The 18,573-nt window shown below is 47.7% G+C and overlaps 3 protein-coding genes and 1 long non-coding RNA gene across 4 annotated transcripts in view; 1 reads left to right on the top strand and 3 right to left on the bottom strand.

The window, feature by feature from the left end:
* LOC119278224 overlaps positions 1-1,782 on the bottom strand; it is a 5,235-nt gene extending 3,453 nt beyond the window's left edge. The window contains exon 1 of the mRNA XM_037559582.1: positions 2-1,782. Coding sequence (XP_037415479.1) covers positions 2-1,498 — 1,497 coding nt within the window. The 5' untranslated portion in view covers positions 1,499-1,782. The remainder of the gene's footprint in view (position 1) is intronic.
* The window catches only part of LOC119278225, a 21,537-nt gene extending 4,139 nt beyond the window's left edge, over positions 1-17,398 (top strand). The window contains exons 3-5 of the long non-coding RNA XR_005137669.1: positions 2,971-3,046; positions 3,122-3,406; positions 16,885-17,398. This is a non-coding gene — a long non-coding RNA (uncharacterized LOC119278225). The remainder of the gene's footprint in view (positions 1-2,970; positions 3,047-3,121; positions 3,407-16,884) is intronic.
* On the bottom strand, positions 3,477-8,276 carry LOC119278223. Its single transcript, XM_037559581.1, has one exon. It carries the CDS (start codon positions 8,251-8,253, stop codon positions 3,796-3,798), a length of 4,458 nt encoding a protein of 1,485 aa, XP_037415478.1. The 5' UTR covers positions 8,254-8,276; the 3' UTR covers positions 3,477-3,795.
* Positions 17,399-17,444: 46 nt separating the features above from the next.
* Positions 17,445-18,573, bottom strand: part of LOC119279896 — an 8,783-nt gene continuing 7,654 nt past the window's right edge. The window contains exons 4-5 of the mRNA XM_037560967.1: positions 17,590-17,647; positions 17,445-17,508 (exon numbers count right to left, since the gene is read on the bottom strand). Of these exons, the coding sequence (XP_037416864.1) occupies positions 17,445-17,508; positions 17,590-17,647 (122 nt within the window). The remainder of the gene's footprint in view (positions 17,509-17,589; positions 17,648-18,573) is intronic.

The following is an 18,573-nucleotide window of genomic DNA, read 5'->3' as shown; positions in this document are numbered from 1 at the left end:
TCATATGCTTGCCTGAGGCTTTTTCTACTTCTTCCGCCGCCATATGTTTGGCTGTTTCTCCCTCTCCCCGACCTCCTTTTTCCTCCTCCTTATGTATGGCTGTTTCTCCTCCTCCTCCTCCTCCTCCCCCTTCCTCCTTCATATGCTTGGCTGAGGCTTCTACTTCTTCCGCCCCCATATGCTTGGCTGCTTCTTTCGCTTCGAGCTTCTTGTCCTTTTCCTTTGCTTCCATATACTCCTTAAGCTTGTTGACGATGATGTTGCTGTTTTCCCACACTGGCACTCTATGCATGTTCTTCCCCTTTTGATCTTGTCGAGACGCTGCCTGGAGCAGCAGCTGAAGGAGTACATCTAGGTCCAGCTGGTCAAAATCTCCCAGCAGCTTGTCGCCCTTCCGTAGTCCGCCACCCTTATTCTTTAGTCGACCTTGAATATCACTCTTGATTTTGTGAAGCTTTTCATAGATCCTCATCTCTTTGATACTCTCCTCGATTTTAAGAAGAGCAAAAGCCCTCTTCTTTTCATTGTAAATTTGCAATCTTCTCATGTAAGCTGACCAAGGGTCAAGATGCTTCTCCTCCACTTGGCCTTCTGTGCCTTGATCCCGGGGTTGGGATTTGGCATGCTTGAGCTCGCGCAGAATGTAGAAGAGAACTTCCTTGGGTCGTAGCGGCGTAAAATGCAGGTGTACAGCCGGGATGTCAACCAAGACAATGCGATTGTAGGGGCTGTACTCCCAGTTTTGTCTCAAACCCCAGATTTCTTGTACAACAGCGAAGAGGTCCTGATATGTGTAGGGTGCCACAACGACTATGGACAGACTTTCGTCGGCGCCTCCTGGAACTCCACGTGCCCATTCCCATAGCTTTGCCTTGACGTAGTCGTCTAGAGTGCGAGGCTCAGTGAAGGCTCTTTGAGCAGAATGGCCAACGGCTGCCATCACCCCCACGAGTTGATCGTCACCGTTTTCTTCTTCGTCATCGTCCCCAACAGCAGCATAGCCACCTACCGCTGCAGCCTGCGACGACGATGCTGCTGTTAGCGGCGATTTCCCCTTGTCTGACTTGGCTGGAACCTCCACGCCATATCTCATCCGCCGCTCGCCAACGTCGCGCGCCCGCTCCTTGAGCAGGCGCAGCTGCTGGGCCGCACGGTGCTGTGCGACCAGCTTGTGCAAGAACCAGGTCGCCCACCAGAGGTAGCCACGGAGCCCGCCTCTGGCACGGTGGATGTCGGGGTTCCCCCTGTAGAGGTAGAGGTCGATGCAGTTGTTGCAGTCCTGGGCGAGCAGCCGCACCTGGTTCATCCAGGTGCGCACCTGCTCATCGTGCTCGCCGCCGGGGGGTGCCGACTTGGCCAGGTGTGTCAGGAAGCTCTTCATGCTCTCCATCTCCTCCTTGATGAACTGTACGTCGTCCCGGACGCCACGCAGTAGCCGCGCCTCACTGCGTATGACGACCAGCAGGGAGCTCACGGCGCCCGCCGCGAGCTCGGCCATGGCTCCCTCTCCTTGCGCCGGCCGGTTGGGCGGTTTCTAGTTGAATTGGCGGTTTCTAGTTGAACTGATGGAGGCTAGCTGAGCTGGGCGGTGGCGACGACGCACACATTCTTCCCCTCGTATGGGAGAGCCAGAGGAGGGAAAAGAAAGAAACGAACCGGTTCAAAGCGTGCCTCTGTAATCGCTGGGTCCAGTGCACCCTCTTCCAGAAACGAATCTCCTTTTCTTCTTTATAAGATCGCCGAGAAACGAATCGGTTCGAAGCGTGCCTCTGTAATCGTCGAGTCCAGGGCTAGCTCTTCGACGAATCGCCCTCTCACCCCATCCGGGATGGGCTGATGTTCACTCAGCCTGGGCTGTAAGGACGCTCGACGCTTCTGTCTCTTAACGCATCATAGCGAAAAGAAAAAAAAATCATAGACAATAATCCAAATGCATTGTCTCTTATACCTCTTGTACTAGGTAGAATCATACCACGTATATACACATCATAGCGAAAAAAAATTAATAGACAATCATCCAAAATGCATTGCCTCTTAGACCTGTTGTACTAGGTAGAAACAGGTGGTGTATCCAGGTCAGAGGAGCCGACAACCAGCGCCTTCTCGGGATGGATGTGTGGGGAATTTTTTTTCTGGACCGCGCCTTGGCAGGTGACCGGCACACGCCTGACACTGCCCAAACAAAAATCACCGTTTTCTGCAACCTTAGCCATAATTGTAGTTGTTTACTGATAAATGAATTACTTTATGACACTGGATCGCGCCAAAAAAGCTGTTAGGGGCGAATCAATTTGTGATTGAATAGTTAGGAGGACAATGGTATACCCTGCCCACGAGAGTTCAAGTCCCAGGCTTGACAATGGTGCTCGCATTTTTCTAAATCTTTTTTAGGTCTTTTGGTAATGTGCGTTTAGTGGGAGGAGACACGTATGTGGCGACTTAGTCAATAATGCGTCGGTTCAAGTCTCTCGGGTGTGTGCGTGTATAGAAATGAGTGTATGTGCGTACGTATGAGGGTCTGTATGAACAGAAAAAGTGAATTATTCCAAGAAAGAGAGTGAATTATTTCGGTAGCAAAATTAAATTTCTCCATTAAAAGAAAATGCACTTCCTCGTCTCATCCGTATCCACGCCGCCCCCGCAAGCGCAACCCCCTTCTCTCTCTTCCTCCGCCAGGGCCGGCGGCCGCACCCTCGCCGTCGCCTCTGACTCCCTGCTGCCCTCCCTCCCCCTCCTTCGTCGCAGCCTCGATCGATATCGAAAAGATCGCCCAGTACCAACGAGGAGGAAGGACAAACCGTCAGTGTCGTCTTTTGCTGCTCATCGCCGTTCACGGATTGGAGGTAAGGTGGGGGCACTGCGCCTCCTCCAACTCCTTCCGATCTGCTGATCTCAAAGAGGAATAAGAGAAACAGACATTACTACATTTTATTGCTGAATTTTTCCCGTTACAGTTACACATTTCTGCAGGTCTTATGCTTACAGTTACACATTTCAAGTGAAGAGCCACGATTGCTGCATGCATCTGCACATTTCAAGTGGATTGGTAGGTGATAGACTGCTAGTGCTCCTCTCCATCGCTGCAGATCGTTACACAAGTTTTTTTCTGAATGAATTGCAGCAGATGGACACATCCTCTACGCGAGCAGAGGAACTTGTCAGCATACTGGCTTCTTCACCAGCAAACAGCGGGAGAAACTACGCGAGCTACCAACCAAATACATGCCAACATACAGCTGAAAACAATGTCGATTCTTCACTAATGCTTGTCTGGCAATCAGGAGATGCAGACAGATTGTGGATCACACATTCTTAATCTGCACAAGGTTCTGCTTCAAGTACATCGTCAGCCATTACTGCAAGAGCTACTCAGCTAGTTTGAAGCAACGGATGCTCTACATTACAGGTAACTATATATCTGTATATCATGAGACACACCAGTTCATCTTTGAGTTGCAGAACCCAATCAAAGCATATTGATACACACTGCATATTTTAATAAGAAGTCAAATGTGCGCACAAACATCACACTTATTACATGAAACCGTACACAAATGCTAATGATGTTCGATACAGAGGAAATCCCCACGAATTCAAATACAGGCATAGATACAACCGTTTATGCTCAATCGGAGCCACTAGGGCACTCACGTAGAGCAAGTAAACGGACATACTTCAGTTGCAATGCACGCTGAACATAAACACAAGGAAATTAACAGACAAGCAGAACACATTGCAATCCACACTAGCACACGCAAACCATACCATGGGATGAAAGGAGGGGCCCTTCCGGTGTCAAACCTGTTTCTTCCAGCAGGAGAATGTTGCAGCATCGTCGTCATCCTCTTCTCCATCTCCTTTTGCTTCGTTTTGAGTTTCCGGTCCATTATGTTTAAAACTAGGCTTGTTTTTATGCTTTTCAATGGCCTCACTCACCTCATTGGGGACTTTGTCACCGTTGAACTCAAGCTCCTTCAATCTTGGAAGGTTGTCGATGCCGGAGAGAGATGTGGAAGATGACCAGATAATCTTCTCGAGCCTAGGAGCAGACCCGCTGTTGAAGACAATCTTGGTGATGGCTGAGCAGTCAACAACAAGGAGGTTGAGCCATAAGAACTCATCTTTTTCTAATGTAATCTCATTCTGTGTTCCACCAAGAGACTTGTCCAAGAGCACCAGACAGCGTATATTTGGTTTCTTGGTGAGCAGTTGTAGAGCAGCTTGCTCTAACAATGTATCACGAAGAGTCAGCTTGGCTATCTGTTCGGCATCGTGAAGCAAACTGACGCATAAGCTGCTGTTCAACTCAAGCTCTTTCAGTTTAGGAAGACAGTCAACTCCAGAAATAGAGCATTCGCTGCTCATAGACAAAACCATCTTCTCGAGCTCACTGGCTGAACCATCCTCAAAATTGATATTAGTCAAGTCCGAGTCCTCAACAACAAGGTACTTGAGGCATCTGAATTCACCGCCCTTGAAGTTCAGCATGTGCTCGGTGCATACAATGTGTTGGAGCTTGACACACCTTAACTTGGGCAGCTTGGCGAGGACTTCCATATCATCTTTTCTCAGCACAGTTTGACATAGAGTTATCTTGGCAAGTTTGTTGTTATCACCTTTTATGAACAATGGAAGAAGACGCCCCTTCTGTGTGGTTCCCTTGATGCTTAGAGACTCAAGAATCTTGGGATGTTTTTTTAGGTAAGGTACATTGACTTCTGGCAACTCTGCCTCATGTGGTGTGGCTATGGGAGTAGTGATTGACAGAGAACAGAGACACTCATGTAGGTCACTGATCGCCTTAAGCAAATTCTTGAGGTGACTATCCTTATCATCGATAACCACACCTAGCTTCCTCAGCTGCCATAGCCTTCCAATATCTTTTAAATCATGACTCTGCTTGGCCTTGACATTGGATAGTACCTCCACGTTTACCATTTTGTCGATCCTATGAGGAATCCGGGGATTAGATTCAAAATTGCTTGGATCAATGTGACCAGCAAGCAGACGCTTCAGCTTCAATAGCAGGATATGTGCTGTTGCATGTGGAGGCACCTTAGTCTCTCGGATATCTAGTACCTCTAGCTCACGGAGGTTGTTGATTTCACTGGGTAGCTGGGTAATATCTGTTCTCCTTAGGCTCAGATACTTGAGCAGTAACATCTTGCTGCAGATTTCCTTGAGGTATTGATGTTTCTTCTTAAGAAAGCACAGACAACCTTCTAGATCTAGCACCTTGAGCAGGGACACTTGAGATGATTTAGAGAGCCCCTTGAAGAATTGATCAATTCTATCAGAGCTGCGGAGTTGGAGATCGTTGAAAATGGAGAAGTGGCGAGCCAAGTGATGTGACAGGCGTGTCTCCACAATGTGTTGTTTTCTGGCGATGGTGGTAATGAATCCATGAACTGGATCACTTACGACACAGCTCTTTACATTTCCCATGACATCAATGTCAGCAGGATCAACAAGGCACCGGCCAACGAGCGTGACAAAACATCGGTTGGCCTGACGCACAGAACTGGGCCAATCTTCCTTGGATGTCAGCCCTTCTGTAACCCATCGTGCAATCAATGTTGACCGCCTGATCTTTTGTCCAGGAGAGAAGATAGCTAGGTACAACAAGCAGGACTTGTATTCTTTAGGCAGGTCATTGTAAGAGAACTTGAACATCACCTTAGCGATGCTGTTGAATGATGTTGTTGGTAAAGCCTGCAGGGTGCTGTGCAGCTTGAGCAACTCCTCATTGCTCCTCTTGGGGTTAGCATACAAAGCATGAGTAAAGATCTTCATGCAGAATTCATGTGGCTCACATTTGTACAAGATATCTTGGAAAATTTGGGGGTTGTAGCTGTTTTCATTCTTCTGCTGGCCAATAAACTCGAGCACTGTATCATGGTAGAGCCCAGCAAGAGAATAGTCTATAGGTTCCCGCGGTGGATAGCAATATTCTTTAGCCAGCTGGGTGTCCTTTGTGGCGGTGATGATCATTAAATCAGCGCTGCAGTTTAACAGGCTTAAAGAATTTCTGATATCCTCCCATGCGGAAACATCCATCAACTCATCAACTTTGAGGATAAACAAGGGACATTCATAATTATCCAGGTACGGAACATAATTCAAGTTATGTTTAATCTCATCCACTAGACCTTTGATCTTGAGCTGCTCTTTGAACTCATGCTTCATTTTGTCCATCATCTCATCCACGAAACAGGCAAATATATTTTCAGAAACAGTTTCTGGGTTTTGATCCGGAGCACCAGGTTCACCTGTCCCTTCACTCTTGTCATATTTTCCTTGCTTCAGCTCCCGTAAGATATCTTCTTTTGCGGCATGGATGAGTTTTTTTATTTGATCCTCACCCAATGTAGCCGTCGTGGTCTTTGTAGCTTGCTTGTCCATGGATCTGTCTTGAGCCTGCAGGGGCTTGCTGCTGCTGCTGCTCTTGGGGAACAGTTTCCGCAGGATGTGTGCATATTGTGCATCAGCGAGCTCAATCCATGCCGTCTGCCGACTTTGCATTTCTTTTTTTCCGTCTTCGCCTTTGTCGTCGTCCTCCTCCTCCTCCTCCATATGTATGGTTACTTCTTCTTCTCCCTCCTCCATACCTTTCTCCCTATGTATGGCTACTTCTCCTCCCCGCTTCATATGCTCGGTTGTTTCTCCTCCTCCCCCGCCTCCTTCTTCCTCTTCCTCCCTATCCTCCTCCGTATGTATGGTTACTTCTCCTCCCCCCTCCATTTCCTTCTTCCTATGTATGGCTACTTCTCCTCCCCCATCCTTCATGTGTTTGCATGTTACTGCTCCTCTTCCTTCCTCCTCCATATGCTTGGCCGCGGCATCTTCTCCTCCTCCATCATCCATATGTTTGCATGTTACTCCTTCCCCTCCTTCCTCCTCCATATGCTTGGTTGTGGCTTCTTCTCCTTCCTCCCCCATATGCTTGGCAACTTCTTCCTCTTCAAGCTTCTTGCCCTTTTCCTCTGCTTCTATATGCTCCTTAAGCTTCTTGACGATGATGTTCTTCTTGTCCCATGCCGGTAATCTATGCATGTCTTTGTTCTTTCCATTTTGATCTTGTTGAGACGCTGTCTGGAGCAGCAGCTGAAGTTGCACGTCTAGGTCCAACTGGTCAAAATCACCCTGCAGCTTGTCGCCCTTGGGTAGTCCGTCGCCCTTTGCTAGTCGACTTTGAATACCACTTTTGATTTTGTCAAGCTTTTCATAAATCTTCATCTCTTTGATATTCTCCTCGATATCAAGAAGAGCAATAGCCCTTTTCTTTTCACGGTAAATTTGCCATCTTCTTAGATAAACTTCCCAAGAGTCAAGATCCACTTGTCCTTCCGTGCCTTGCTCCTGGGGGTTGGATTTGGCCTGCTTGAGCTCGCGCAGAATGTAGAAGAGAACTTCCTTGGGCCGTAGCGGCATGGAATCATGGTGCAAGGCCAGGATGTCGACCAAGACAATGCGATGGTACCCTAAGTCCTCTGGCCTTTTCAAAACCCAAATTTCTTGTACAAGTGCCAGGAAGTCCTGATGTTTGTAGGGTGCCACAACGACCATGGACAAAGTTTCGCCAGCACCTGCAGGAACTCCTTCTGCCCATTTCCATAGCTTTGCCTTGGCGTAGTCGTCCAGGCTGCGAGATTCGGTGAAGGCTCTTCTAGCAGAATGGCCGCGGACCGCCATCACCCCCACGAGTTGATCGTCACCTTCTTCTTCTTCTTCGTCGTCCCCAGCAGCAGCATAGCCACCTGCCGCAGCAGCCCACGAGGACGACGACGATGCCCTTGAAGGCGATTGCCCCTTGCCTGACATGGTCGGGACCTCCACGCCGTACCTCAACCGCCGCTCGCCGACGTCGCGCGCCCGCTCCTTGAGCAGGCGCAGCTCCTCGGCCGCGCGGTGCTGCGCGGCCAACTTGTGGAAGAACCATGTTGCCCACCAGAGGTAGCCTCGGAGTCCGCCCCTGGCGCGGCGGATGTCGGGGTTCCCCCTGTAGAGGTAGAGGCCGATGGAGTTGTTGCAGTCCTGGGCGAGCAGCCGCACCTGGTTCATCCAGGTGCGTACCTGGTCGTCGTGCTCGCCGCCAGGGGGCGCCCACCTGGTCAGGTGCGTCAGGAAGCTCTTCATGCTCTCCATCTCCTCCTTGATGAACTGCACGTCGTCCCGGACGCCGCGCAGCAGCAGCGCCTCGCTGCGGATGACAACCAGCAGGGAGCTCACGGCGCCCGCCGCGAGCTCGGACATGGCTCCCTCTCCTTGCGCCGGCCGGCTAGTGGTTCTGGTGGAGGCTAGCTGAGCTGGGTGAGGGTGGTGGCGAGGACGCACATATTCTTCTCGTCTGGGAGGGCCAGAGGAGGATGTACGAGTGTTGAATCGGTTCAAAGGAATAGGGCGCGCCTCTGTAATTGATGGGGTTCAGTGCACGAGCTGAACAGGTTTCAAGATGGCCTGATGCCCTCACGGGCCACGCACTGATGTAAATCTTGACTTGACTTGACGAACGGTGGGCACCTCATGTCACTGATGTAAATCAATGACAATGAGCAGTTGAGGCTGCCATGGGCACCTCTTTTGACAATCACTAGTGGTTGGGGCCCCCATTACAGGGCCGTTTGAGAGGAAGCTATGCGCACCTCACCATCATGTTAAATTTTTTAAAAAATATTTCGCATCACGTGGACATCACAACCATCTTAAAAAAAAACCTAAAAAAACTTTTGTAAAAAGAAAAGTCTCCCTACTATTTAAAAAAATCTAAAAATACCTTTCTCACCGTCACCAACTAGCATGCATCGTGATGAACATTGTAGCTAGTTGCATTTGCTGCCTCCGTAGCCCAAAGGTACCCAAGATATAGTACGCGACAAATCTTGTCGGTGGACAGAGAAATTGATGGGGTTTGCAATGATCTGGGACCCTGGCACATGAATTCATGATGATCACTGACAATGAGCAGTTGGGGCTGCCATGGGCACCTCTTTTGAGGATCACTAGTGGTTGGGGCCGCCATTGCGGGCCGCTTGAGAGGAAGCTATGCGTATCTTATCATCATGTAAAAAAATTTAAAAAATACTTTCGCCTTACGTGGACATCACAACCATCTCAAAAGAAAAAAAAACTAGAAAAACTTTTCTAGAGAGAAAAGTCTCCCTACTATTTAAAAAACTTTAAAAATACCTTTCTCATCGTGACCAACCAGTATGTGCCACATGGTGTGGCTGGTTGGCCATCATTCTAGCGCCTCTTAGAGCAAGTACAATAGTACACAGTCAGCAGGCTATAAGACATCACAGGTCATCAAAATCCCAGGTGGAGGAGAGAGAAAGCATGAAAGAGAAGGCAGCGGGCGCTTCGCTAGTCGCCGGGCTGCAGCGCAACAAAAGAGAAAAAGGAAATTGCATGTGAGACAATATCAGGTGAAAACCCAGCTTTCAGTGGAAGCGTGGAAACCCTACCACAGGCTGTTGGATCTTGTATGTATAGACAAGATTCACCCATAACTGCTACATGCAGTTTTGCAGAAAAACGCCCGCACCCAGTGAAGTTGTTCTACACATAACCCCCTGATGCTTACAAGTGTCACAGCTAGCTCCTCGTCCATGTCCAACAAAGCTCTGCCATAAACATCGAAGTCTGCCCAGTTCCTTGTAAATTTAAATAGAACAGCTTAAACCATTGCCTAGATCAATGCCGAAACCACAACCAAACCATTGCCCAGTTCAAGAACTCCTGTGCTTCACATAGCACATTCTCTTCCAGCAATTGAAACCATTGCCTAGAATAGACTTAAGTAAGGCAAATAGTATAGCTGCACATAGTGTGATTATGCAATATCAATCTGATTCAGTCACTCAGAGATAATGCCTCACTCCAGTACGCACTTACAAAATAGACGCATCATTAATAGTGATAGCAGATCTACACCTTTATATACATCAGTCATTTAGCACATAGCTCCAGTACACTAGCTAATAACTTGCAGAAGTCTTGCGCCAACAGCTAATACCTCCATTACTCTAGCCAAGAACACACCAACGAAACCTCACTTGCAGAAGTCTGGCGCCAACAACTAATACCTCCATTATTCCTAATAACTTGCAGAAGTCGGTAGGGCCACCAAGCAACCTGAAACAAAAAAGTTTAATTGGTCAAGCAGTAGGAAACATCACTGGAAATTATACAAAAATTTTATAAACAAATTTTTAATACTAATCTATGAATATAGTTACATCAGTGTGTGTTATATTTATTATCAAGCACAATTTTAGAACTATTCTCTAAACTAAGTCCAGAGGAATGTACCGTGATCATTTCTGCTGCATTTGCTTGTCCTTGTTCTTGTTCTTCTTTTTCTGTCTTTGCTTTCCACCCTTATCCTTGTACCCCTTTAGTCTTTTGATTCTACCCCTTGATCGAATATCATTTGGAGGATGGATATGAACCTCACTTGGAATAGAACAACCTAAAAATTCCTCAAATTCTTCTGTTTGAGTTTGTTTTTTCGCTGGAACTTGGGTAGACAATTGCTCTCCAAGTGCAAAAATGTGATCTCTCAAGAATTGCATGCTGACCTGAGATTGCTTCGCTTGTACTAAAAGGTCTTCCATCTTCTTAAATGTTTCTGAAGCTAATTTTTGTATCTCCGGATCAACTGAACTGCTCTCATTGCCTTCCAATAGAATGCCATCCTCGTCAAAGACTGGCTCGGTTTTGCAGTCCTTTCTAAACCTTTTGAGTACATAATGCTTTGGTAGTTCATTTAGCTGAGCTGTTCTTACACTACTAGAAATACCACTACTAATGGCGCACCTAATATGGCCATTAATGGCGCATCACTGGTGCGCCATTGATAGCACGCCATTAGTAATTTTTACTAATGGCGACTAATGGCGCACCACCTGGTGCGCCATTAGTATATGCGAGGGTGCGCCATTAGTATGCCTCCCAGGGGGCATGTATACCCAGGTGCTTTGGCATACTAATGGCGCACCACCTCTGGATGCGCCATTAGTAACCGCAGCATACTAATGGCGCACTACCCGGTGATGCGCCATTAGTATGCACTGTCATACTAATGGCGCACTGTCGTGTGATGCGCCATTAGTATGAATATCAGGTTTTTTTTTATTTTTTTATTTTCTGTTTTTTGCGCAGGTTACAAAATGTATAATTTGACAAAATATAGACAGCACACATCAACAATAGATTCATCAAATACAATAGAAGATTAGTCTTTGAATACAATTCATCATATTAGTCTCCGAATACAATTCATCATATTAGTCTCCGAATTAAAAAGACTGAACAAAGATAGAACATTATATTACAAGTCTCGAGACCGCGAGTAGCGAGTTTGTCTTCGCATTACAAGTCGATATCGATCATCTAAACTACCATCACATAAAAGAGAGCTGCGGTCATCACGATGAGCATCATCACGATGAAACTCGTCTTTATCCGGTTCCTCCAACGCTCCCTCCCCTCTCCCGCTAGATAGCGGGCGTATCTAGATTCGGCCTCGGCCCTAGTGGTTGTACCCTTTGTAACTGTTACCGCTGAATCGGTGAACCTGTCTCCGACACTCCTCCCAGTCATCGTAGACTCCGGGAACCTTACCCTTGTACACGACATACGTCGGCATCGCTATGCACTAGCCAAACGAAACGTTAGTACCAATTCACAGACAATACATAAGCAATATATAATTATGCAACAGAACGATCGGAAGAGAAAAGCAAGACATTAATAGCATCGATTACATCTAAGTTGAACGACTCTCGAAACCAAAGAGACATACTACAAGTTCATTAAAGTTTAATTACAACATGAGCCAATCGATGTTTCAGAACTAGACAACTCGACTCAAGGGACCGGAGCGTGGATGAAGCCGCCGTCTATCATGGGAGTCATGAAAGAACGGGCGTTGTCATCCTGCATTTGTAGCATTGTGTCGATGTCACTGTTGGACGGTTGATTTCTGAGGTAGAACTGCCCCGAGGTACGAAGGACATCTTGATGGATGATTTCCGCAAACTCCGACTGGATGCGAAAGAATTCTTGTCGGAGGTCCGCGTCCTGGATTGCCGACACGCTCGCGGCCCAATCTTGGAGTTTACTCGGTAGCAGAAGTTGATGATGGTCCCGTACGATCGCCCGCATGTGATGGATGGCGTAGTAGGCACCCTTCTGACCGTCAGGCGGCTGCTTGACGCAGCAGAACGTCGTATTGTGGGAGAACACGTGCTTGCCGTACTTACGAATAGGCCTGGTGAAGGTGCCTCCAGATTGGGCGTAGCCGGGGAGAACATCATCAAGAACCTTCTTGACATTTGTGTAGTCTACGTTCGACTGACGGTCCGGGTCGAAATACGTGGCCATGGAATATTTGGGGCTTAGGAGGATGAGCGTGCAACGTGTGTCACTACAGAAAACACGGAATGTTAAAAGAAAAACGATCGAAAAGTAAGAATTCATATGTTACGGGCCGGTTGAGGGGAGGACTTACTCGGGAAAGTAAGGCACGAGGAAGTTATCCTTATCTTGGTTTGCCAGAATGACGCCTTCGAGGTAAGAACTCGCGACTTGCCGGTCCCCAGCGCTGCCCAAGATCTTGGCACGCATGTAGAAGGGGTCGACTATCACTATGTCCGGGGTCTTATCGCGAATGATCCGCATCTCCATACTCAGCGAAAATAGCCAAACGAAGGTGTAGTGCAGCGGATGAAGGTTAAACATAGCAAAGATGTCATCAAACCGCAGGACGATCGTACCCCCGATGTCGCCATCCACAAAGCCCTTGCCCTCTGGCACCTTGGCCACGAAAATCGGGTATGCCACATCCTTCTCTCTGAGACGCCGCTTCTCCAAAGAAAGAACACTGTCGTGCAGACTCCGCATAGCACCGGTTGCAGCATTGAGCATATTTGGTGGTAGCATCGCCCTACCCGCCACATGCACCCTCCTCGAGATATCCTGTGGTGAAGGTGGCCCGTCCTGAGCACGGATCGTACTCGGTGCCGGCTGGCTCGCACCCTTCTTAGTCTTTCTTTTGCGTGCCTTCTTCTTCTCCTGTAATGGGACCGAGTTCTGCTCACAGACCGCCTTCTTGAGTGTGTTGGGGCTGATAATATTTCGCACCTCGCCTATCTGAGGCTCGGTGAAGTCGGCAGCTGGAGGCGTCTCCTGAGAGCTGAACGCCAGACGGCGCCTGTTGCAACTTGGCTTCTCCGCGGGACGAGCTAGGTCGCACACGTCTTTTGTTGGGTTTGGTTCTTGAGAAGGAGGCCCCATGAAGTCGCCATCGTACCCATGCTCGGCAAAGTACTGATCGACGTTGCCAAATGTATCATCGTCGTCGTCGTCGTCGTTCTGATCCTGTGCCATATGCATGTTTGGATCCAGTGGCATAGGGATGTCCGGCACCGTTACGGCGGTCTTGCCATGGGGCCGACTTGGCGCCGGCACGACTGGCGGTGTTGTCTTTGGGGTGGTGTCCCCCGCCCCCAAACGAATCTGGCTCTTCGGCCAAAGCAGGGGCCAGCTTAGGCAGGCGCTGAGGGTCATCACGTCATCATCGTCGGCCCCGACGGGTCGAATCGGAGGTAACAAGTCGTCGCAGCCTGGCAGCACCTGAACCAGTTGAACCCTAAACAAGTTGGGTGGCATCTGGGTACCGTGGAACAAGGGGTTGCCCGGTTGAACGATTTTGCCCTTGGCGACATCGACCAACTCGTTGTTCACGAAGTGGAGGAGAGTGCACGGAACGTCGGCGGCGCCCTGTGAAAACATGTAGGGCGTCAGGGATGCCCAGTCAAAGGCAAGGAGATGAAGTCCTCGGCCGAGAGAGGCTTAATTAGTTACCGTGATGATGGCGTCGAGCTCGGCTAATGTCGAGGCACCGCCAACGGCGGGCGTGCAGTTGACGGAGCGGCCGCTTGCTGAAGAGGTGCCGGCCGGCGTAGACCCGGGTGCATTAAGCTCCCGTGCCGGCGTCGGAGACACCAATGCCGCCTCCGCCGGAGGCACCAATGGCCCCGCCATCGCATTATGCGAGTTGCTGGCCGTGAAGCTAGGAATTGGGGGCGGCCCCTGTTGGCCGCCCGCAATCCACGCACTCAACCCCGAGATCAAGGTAGGCACAAGGGCGGTGATCGTCGCTCCGAGTCGTTGTTCCACTTGCTCTTGGACAATCTCCGGAATCCGCGCCACCTGTGCCTTGAGTTCTTGAACCTCTCGCGCCTGGCTTTCCGAGCTGGTCTTTTTCTCCTTCCGCACACCAGCGGTATAGTATGACCCCCATTTTGTCGACAAGCCTTTGCCGGCCACACGACCAGCTTACGTCGGCTTACTGAGCTTATCCTTGTTCTTCATTATATTCAACCCCCTATTTAGAGTGGTGTCCCAAGGGTTGCTCTGAGTCGACCCCGCACTACTGCTTTCAGTCGCCTGCGGAAGGAATGTGAACCATTTAGAAATTCGGCTTCATTAATTAGAATGCAACCATATGGAGCTAATTACGCGGCGGTGTATTCCTTACCAGAACAAGCTCAAGCCGCCTGGTCTTCGGATCCGTGGTAAGCTCCTTTGTTTTCGGGTCCTTCTTGTACCGGGCCCTGACAAAGTTCCTGGTCTGCTTGTCACCGTATTTATCGAAGAGGGGCGGTAGGCCTTGCTCGGCACGGTCCGCCTCCTCCTTGTCCCATATAGGCTCCGCCACTCTGTAACCGCCGGGACCGAGTGTGTGTTCCCCTATGTTCAGCTCCCGCATTTGTTTCCCCCACTCACTTGATTGGGAGCTTGCGGTGCTCGAGCAATTGATCTTGAAGTCGTTGTAGTCATCTTCGATGATCGAAGGATTTTTCTCCTTGATCTTCTCATAACTCTCACCTTTCTCGATCATTCTCTTCACATTGCTTTTCCAAGTAGACAGGGCCTTGCTCATCTTCGTGAGGGCAGCATTGTTCACTTTATTCCCTTTGAGGCTTGTGTTTTTGAATTCAGCGGGGAACTTGTATCGTTCGTGCAGCTTCGTGAAGAGGAGGTGACGCAAATTCCCCCGGTCAGGATGCCTCAGGTTCTCGGTGTTGATCGAGACGGTGCTCCGGACAATGCACCGAGCTGAAGCGAGTACCCCTTGACTATTCGTTCGGGCGCCGTTGGATTCCCGTTGGAGTCCACTTCAGTAACTTCCTCCTTGAGGGTGCGGAGCACGATCGGGCGCCGGTCCTTCCGTTGCCTCTTCGGCTGGCTGCTATCTGTGCGTGCGCCGCCATCATCAGTGGTGGCATCCTCGGAGGCACCATCAGTGGTGGCATCAGTGTGGTCATCCTCGGCGGCACCATCCGTGGTCTCAGGATCGGTGGGGAAGGCGGCGGCCTCATACAAGTGAGGTTGTTCCTCCATCTCCTGGGACAGCTCCCAGAATGCCTTGCCGCCCGAACCCCCGGCCTCATCGTTGTGGGCCATGTTTCTCTCTAAATAGAAACAAAGTTTGGTCAAAAAGTTGGTTATTGTCAAGGAACAAGATCATGGTCTCATCATTTAGGGTTTGTCGACACCGAGGCATCCTAAAATCTAAGCTTTTATCATTGAGGGTTTTTCGACGCCAAGGCACCCTAAAAGCCTAACTTTTCATCATTTCGGTTTTTATCGACACCGAGGCACCCTAAAAGCCATGCATTAGTCACAAGTACGCCGGGGCACTTGATCCTACTTAATTAACTACTAAGATACCCCGGCCCATGCATTAGTCACAAGTACCCCATATGTCCTATTTTTAGCAAAGTCATGCTAAAATTCACGGAAAATTTCAGCATGACCTTTGCTGAAAATAGGACATATGGAGTACCCGAATTTGCCGGAACGGAAGTTAATTGACATTCCGGCAAACTCAAGGGCCTCTCGGGGTACCTGCAAAATCATCACGACACGATGGTCGGAGACAAAACCCAGCAAACTAGCAAAATCATCACAAATTGTTTTCTGTTAAAGATGATCATCATCTTTACAAGTCTTTCTCAATGTGATCACAAGTAATTCAGAGGCATCACAAGTAATTCAGAGCATCACAAGGCATTAGTAGTTCAGTACATGAACAAGTTTTACAAACCCATATAAGAACAAGTGAATTCTAGTCCCATTGACACTCCTGGTTTTCTACAAACACCAAGTACTAGGGCACACAAAAGTTCTGAAATTTGTGTGCCTAACTGAATTAACTGAATTTTTAGTAACCGAATAAACTGAATTTTCAAAACTGCAAGAATACAATCGAGAAAAATCCAACAGCACTAGAACTGAGCTGATTGACAGTAGTTTTGTTCACTGTTATGTTGGCCTAACTGGATGTTGGCTATCTTTTATAGTGTCTCTGTTACATGCCAGTTTGGTCATTGCTAACTCTTGATGTAACTGATATTTTGATTCCTGAACCCCCGATATGCTGTTGTGGTTAATCCTAAGAGAAGATTTTGAACAATGAGAAGTCCATGGATATGTTGTGTTTCTGACTTCCGTTGAGGATCATGGAAATTGGATATGTGAGTGGTCGGTGGAAGGTTATGCCTACTGTACTGCCAGCTTAAATATAATGCCTATTTCATCAAAAAGAAAAATGTAATGCCTAAGATCCACTATCCTGAACCATCTTAGAACAATTACTGATGTCGATATTTTTTAGTTTCAAACTTCAAAATGATAGCTATACTGTTCTGAATTTTTAGGATATCAGCAGTTGTTCAAGAGATTTTTCCAAAAATTCAAGCAATTGTACCAAATTTTGAAAGATATTTTTCCAATTTATATTTAAATAGAATTGGGGTATATACCTTGGAATCCTCCTAATGGAAACAACACTAACTGGCGTCTCTATTTCAGCTGTGGCCCCGGGCAAGAATTGTACCAATTGTTTCTCTGTAAATACAAGTAAAGAAGGTTCACTATAAATAACAGTATGTGATGAGCATGTCAAAGGTTGCATAGTGGAGTCCTCTCGATATATACTATTCACAACAATGTGCGTGCTAGAACACCATTACCGCACGGTTCATGGCAAGCTGCTTACGTGAGTCTGAACCCCGTTCCCCTGAATCTGTCGGGATTTGTGGGGTTAATGGAACCAATGTTTGTCATTATAAGTTATGAAAGGCTATTATTGTACCCAACTTGTTTAATGCAGCAATGTGCGATGCTAGAACACCATTATCATTAGTGGTGAGATGTTATTCTCTACCAGTTGGTAGAAGATCGAACTCATAGGCAGAAACGTTGATGACCAAGAGAGCAATAAGACGGAATTGTTTCGATCAAGCGGTGTAAATACTGATCATGCACTCAATCAAACCTACTCAGTTCATCTTAAACTGGGAAATAAAGATAATCTTTTCATGCACCACATTTTACAATGAAGTCGTCAAAAACGCCTCTACAGAATACAACTAAGTACAAAGGTTACTACTCACCTTGTCAGCTTTGAGCTTTGGGGACCAACTGGAATAAGACCTGCAGAGAGCAAAAAGGTATTAGAGTCATCCGTAGCGAACCAGTGATCAAAATCCAAATAGCACTTGTTCAGCTACTAACCTGAAAGTTGACTGCTGTAGTTTCTGACATGTGTATAGCTCCTCAGGAGGCCCAATGTCTGCAAGTAAATGGAAACAGTGAGCACGAAAAGATACCATAAGAAAATAATCCATGTACTCATATACTCTGCGAAGAGATGTTGCATGAAGTATAACATCTTGTATCTGCTGTATTGCTAGTTGCTACAAATGATCAAAAGAAGATAAAGTAAAATAGTAAACCAATGAGAGCAACAAAGGCAAGCAGGACTACCACCAATCTGAACATTACAACTTAGAGCCTAAATCTTGTCAAATGCACACCAAAATGCCCTTGTTATTCACACAACATGAAATAGGGCATGGACAAATCAAACTTTATGACAACAGATTGCATTCAACAAGTACTGTAGTGTATGAAAAAATGCAACATAAGCATAGATCATACACTATGTAACTAGCAGCCAATCAGACATATCCAGTGTTTGTTTATTGCATGCCCTGATGAAACAGAAATGAAGTCCTATCTGTTGGCAAGAACTAGACAAAGCAAACAATCCTACCCCAGATATTCAAGCATGTGCAACCTATTCTACATTCTCCGTTTCACACAAGCACAGAAATGGGGGAAACAGCAAGGTGCTTGCATACTCTGCGAAGATATGTTGTATTTAGTATAGCATCTTACATATGATGTATTTCTACAATTGATCACATTAAGATAAAATAAAGTAGTAAACCAATGAGACCAATAGTGGCAGTCAGGATTGGTGCCAATATGAACATTACAATTTAGAGCCTAGGTCTTGTCAGATGCACACCAAAATACCCTAGTTACTAGCATGGCATGAAATGGGATAGTGACAGGCCATAGTTTATGACAGCAGATTGCACTTCACAGGTTGGGTAGGGTGTGAAAATTGCAACATAAGCGGGTGGGGTTAGGGTTACCTCCTCGTAGAGAGGCAGGGGTCGAGGCGGCGTCGGGGCGGCGGGGCAGCGTCCG

The sequence above is a fragment of the Triticum dicoccoides genome, chromosome 3B, assembly GCF_002162155.2.
Source record: "Triticum dicoccoides isolate Atlit2015 ecotype Zavitan chromosome 3B, WEW_v2.0, whole genome shotgun sequence".
NCBI classification, from domain to species: Eukaryota; Viridiplantae; Streptophyta; class Magnoliopsida; order Poales; family Poaceae; genus Triticum; species Triticum dicoccoides.
This window is presented reverse-complemented; position numbering and strand designations above follow the sequence as displayed.